Consider the following 4,712-nt stretch of genomic DNA (forward strand, 5'->3'; position numbering starts at 1 on the left):
ATATATATAGAAAAGCCAAATTTAATAATGAAACATCTTGCAAGTCCCTCATGAGTTTATAAATTGAAACGAATTCTATAATATAATGTCTATCGATTGGCGGAAAATTAACAAACAAATGAACAAGTTTTTTTGAAATTTTAAGAGATCTCGCAACGGTTCTTTTTCTGATCATTGCAACATAATTCAACAAAACAGAACACACACTTGTCGTTTATTTGCTCTTTTTCCAAAAGTTTATAGAAAAATTAAAATTATAAAAATTTGTCAGTTTCGATCTCTTGAAATCCTTTTTTATAAACTTACTTTAAATACCACTCCAAAAAAATCAGTATTGAATCGTCGAAAACGTATTGTTAAATAGTTTTTGTGATTGAAAATAGTAGCAAAAGTGTATTTTCAGATTAAAAAAAATTATGAAAAATATTTCCTTAGAATAAATATTTATAAGAATAAAACATATCAAATAATTTGAATTATTCGAGAAACTTAAATGATTCGACTGGAAACTCAAAACCGACCGCATCGGCGTCGCCTGAAACAAATGAATAGTTGCAATTACTGATAAAAATCAATATTCTTACCTTCTTCCACAATTTTGTTGAGGCGGGGGATAATATACTTGCTGTGGGATCGGATTTTGTGCATTATACGGCGGAGGTGGCTCACTGAATCCAGGTTGTGGATGAGGCCCTGTTGTATATACAGGATAAGATTGAGAATTTACGGAAAAATTCTGATTTTGTTGCTGACGTCTTCTTCTTCTTCCAAGAATACGACGAAGTAAAAGAGCGATCATGGTGAGTGGTTTGAAGGTATGAAAGGACGAAAAACTGGGAGGCACTACGCATTCCTTTATTTGAGCAGTGGCGTTGAGTAAACAAACAATGGGTCAGACTTTGTGATCAAATTTCTGACCTTGTGATAGTCAGAAGCTTTTGAGTTCTCTGAAATATTTCGCAACTTTTTCTACGACTATGCAAAATCTGTAGGACTTCAAGACTAATGAACACTGCAAGACTGATAAAGATTTCACTAAATAACTTTGAAAAAATAATAAAGCTTTCGAAAAAAATTGAAATTTTAGTTAAAATTTTCGATTGAAACTTTTATGTAAAATGAATAATTGACAAAAGTTGAACACAAGAAACTGAAAAAAAGAGAATTATCTTCAAAAATCAAAAACCCGTTGCGAGATCAACCGATTTTCGATATTAAAATTTTAAGCTTATACAGTAAAAGTTTGAACTTTAATGAATGTAGATGATAGTGGGTTTCGTGGCAGAAGAAGATCTCATGCGATAGCTGGATGTTAGGGTTGGTGCCAAGCTAGTCGGTAAGTTGTTTCCTCCTTTGTGAATTGTATAGTGTGATTGACGACGGCTGGATGGAGAATTTTGCTGAAATCGGATTTTTAAAGAGTGACGGCAATTTTTTCGGCAAATTTACAAAACTGCCAGTTTTTCTCCAATAATTAAATTTTAGCAATAAAAACTTTATGTAGTAGTTTAGCAAAATATTTTTTATATCAAAAAATATCTGTTGAGAAAATTTGAAAAGTGCTTTAAATATCAGAAAAACCTGTTCAGCACAGTTTTGGATGCGATTCTCAAAATTTTAACAAAAATAAGTATTATTTCCAAATAAATAAACTATTTCTCGACAATAATTTGTTAGTATAATTTACGAGAAAATCAACAATTCTTACATTTACACGAAGACGGTGGGCAGACACGTAAGCCTTAATAGGTGCGCCAGTTTTTATCATTATTTTGCAAAATATATTTGTACACAATTTTTTTTGTATGTATAATACTTCAATTGTACATACATATCATTTTCATTATCAATACTATCTCAAACTCGAAATTTAGTACTCACAAAGTACCGCAAAAGCCCCTGTGACCCAAAGGCGTTTTCAGTAGTTGTTGTTGATCATCAAACAATGATTCATTTTCATCAATTCGTAATCATTACCTTATCAGAAGTGCCTCTGCTGACGTGTTTCCTCTCCACTGTCACACTTTGACTCCGGTTCCGGATAACCACCTGGGAACCACGTTTTACTTGAATTCTGGAAAAAATGGAACTGTTTTTATGATAAACACTCAAAGTAGGATAATTCAAAGATCATGTTAGACAAAAAAATAAGTGTTATCTCATTTTAAAAATTAACGACCCCGAGACGAAAAGTCTCTCGTTTTCATTTCGTCGCACTCAATTTTAAAAGTGTCTACTTTTTCTTCTTATCAGGTCCATAAAACATGAAATGATCAGGTAACAAGAATCTGCGGGTCAAAAATTAAAGAAACTAGGTCAAAAATGTTAACAGTGAAATGCTGGCGCATTTTTTCAAATCAAAATTTTCAGAGATACCAAGAGGCTTAGTTTAATAATTTTTCCGCTGAAAAGTTAAATCCAATAATAATTTCACGTTTAATTTGAATCAATTTACGTTTATGAAATGAGCGCGGCTTAACTTACAATATACCAGAAGCTGCTCAAATTTTAATGACCTCCTAAAATGCATTTTTGAGCAGTTCAGTGCATTCAAGAGTTCCATAATACTGTATCAAAATTTCCTAGTTTTGTAACGGTTTTCGTTCACGAAGTTGTATGTCGCCTCGTTTTACAATAAATACTATTGATGTTTTTTGCTAACATTTAATTCGTCTATTGTTTTATTATCAATAGACTGAAACAACTGGCTAATCAGTTTTTAATACGATTTTCAATAGTTATTAAATTGTTTTCTAACTTCATTTTCTCTACGTATTTTCCTCGCATCTGACGTAGTACAAATTGATAAGCAATATTAATTTTATTTTTTCTAAAAAGACAACTTTTGACCCAACTTATCGGAAACGACGTCATTTCAATCAATTGCTATTTTTGAAAATTAATTTCGAAATTAGAACTCGCATTATCAGTTTTCAAAATGATAATGAAACAAGTGAATCATGATGAAATTCAGCGAAACTTCAAGAAACTTACCGCGTTTTTTCGCGTAGTGAGCCATTTGTTGCAGGAATGTTTAGAGATTTTGTCCTTGGCTTTTGTGATTTTACACTTTCATCTGAAGCTTTTTCAGTGGTGCCACGACGGCGAAAGAGCAAGCGTCTGAACAGAGCAATCAATGTAGACATTTTTCTGGAACTTAGAATTAGTTTGAAATTGGATGTGTGATTTTTTGGTATTAGAAAGATTCGGAACTGAGGTTTAGGGTTGAGATTTGAAAATATTCAAAAATAAACTCATAAACATTTTTGTGAGCAGAACGGTAATAACTCTTTGTTAGACGGTAGTGAGAATTTTCGTATCATAAATCGATAATTGAGTACAAAGAGTTAAAACAAACAACATTGAATTTATTGAAAACGAGAGAAAATGAAAAAACAGATTGATAGTACCGGTAGATGGACAAAAGAGTCAAATTATAAGGCGTGCATTGTTATCAACTATCAGTAGAGCAGCATTGAAAAGAGATTGATAACCACGTGAAGTGCCGCCAGAAGTGGGAGGAGTCACTGTGATAGCGTTTATTAGTTTTTGAGCTGAATTTGATTAATTGAATTTTCAGGAAAATGGGTTATCAAATGTTAAAGATTATATGCAGTAATGAAGTTTGTACCATGGTTTGTTGACATCCAAAAAATTGTAAAATGGTTTTATGCCTGCTCGCTGGTCAATTCGGCATTCGTTGGATTTAAAACCAAAAGTTGCACAAAACGTTAATTTTTTCAAATTTTTTTTTAACTGTCACTGTTTAAACATTTGCTGTTTCTGGGTGAAGTTAATTATATGTTCTTGGCTTTTTGGACGGTACAGCTTGTCGGAGCAAGATTCCTTTCAATGTACCCTGGCAAGTGCACAGTTGTTGAGGATGGAACCGTGTTTTCTGGAAAAGATCTGACCCGCTTAGTTTTCGGATGTCTTGAAGATGCCGCGATACACAGATATGAGCTCTCCCCAGCTGGTCTGCTCTAGAAAAAGATGTTTAGATATTTGTACATCCTGATGCTCCGACGGCAAAAATGCTCGAAAATCGGTTTAGTTTCTGGAGACTCACATGGCCCACTGGAATACGCCAATTTCATTGGTGAAAAAGTTTTGGATGCTAAATGATTGTCATTGACGTGGGGCGTATTGACCAGCTTCGATAAACAACAAAAAACGAATGTTTTACAGATTAATGACTTTCATCATTATAATGATCTACAATTGCCTGATATCCTCTGATATCTCCCGTGTGTATATGTGTGTGCAACTTTGATATGTTCACCTGCTTCTCATTTATCTCTGCGTCTCTCCAATCCACACAGTCTCTACAGAGCTGAAGACACACGGCTGTCGAGGAATTGTCAGGAACTCCTCGTTGAAAAGGTTCTCATTTTCTTACTCTCTCGTTGAAATTTGAGGAATTTACGTTTCTTGTTCTTTTCGTTTTCTTCGACCCATCGTAGTGCATGAGTTTGTTGATTTTTTTGGAACAAAAACTTTCAAGTTGAAGTACATATCGTCTAGATTTTTATTTCTAAATTCGATTTTTCTAAACGCCTCTAGCCTATCTACGTGACCAAGTAATTAAATGAAAACAAGTGCATAGCTCCAGTAACTTTTAAAAAGTCTTTAAAAACATGATAATACACTCCCCGGATAACTCGTGTGCTTTGTAGTGAGTTTCAATTTTAAATATTTTAGATCTATATATA

General features: G+C 33.3%; 2 protein-coding genes and 1 non-coding gene across 3 annotated transcripts; all 3 read right to left on the reverse strand.

The window, feature by feature from the left end:
* Positions 1-388: 388 nt before the first annotated feature.
* F28F5.4 (Uroporphyrinogen_deCOase domain-containing protein) lies at positions 389-811 on the reverse strand. The gene is made up of 2 exons (NM_001038272.4): positions 585-811; positions 389-535 (listed from the first exon to the last, which is right to left on the reverse strand). The coding sequence occupies exons 1-2, from the start codon at positions 646-648 to the stop codon at positions 477-479; spliced, it is 123 nt and encodes a 40-aa protein (NP_001033361.1). The 5' UTR covers positions 649-811; the 3' UTR covers positions 389-476.
* Positions 812-1,094: 283 nt separating this feature from the next.
* On the reverse strand, positions 1,095-3,150 carry F28F5.6 (uncharacterized protein). The gene is made up of 3 exons (NM_171174.5): positions 2,995-3,150; positions 1,978-2,074; positions 1,095-1,400 (listed from the first exon to the last, which is right to left on the reverse strand). The coding sequence occupies exons 1-3, from the start codon at positions 3,144-3,146 to the stop codon at positions 1,251-1,253; spliced, it is 399 nt and encodes a 132-aa protein (NP_741202.1). The 5' UTR covers positions 3,147-3,150; the 3' UTR covers positions 1,095-1,250.
* Positions 3,151-3,476: 326 nt separating this feature from the next.
* On the reverse strand, positions 3,477-3,595 carry F28F5.11. Its single transcript, NR_052399.1, has one exon. It is a non-coding gene; the product is annotated as an Unclassified non-coding RNA F28F5.11 (non-coding RNA).
* Positions 3,596-4,712: the final 1,117 nt, after the last annotated feature.

The sequence above is a fragment of the Caenorhabditis elegans genome, chromosome III (genome assembly GCF_000002985.6).
Source record: "Caenorhabditis elegans chromosome III".
NCBI lineage: Eukaryota > Metazoa > Nematoda > Chromadorea > Rhabditida > Rhabditidae > Caenorhabditis > Caenorhabditis elegans.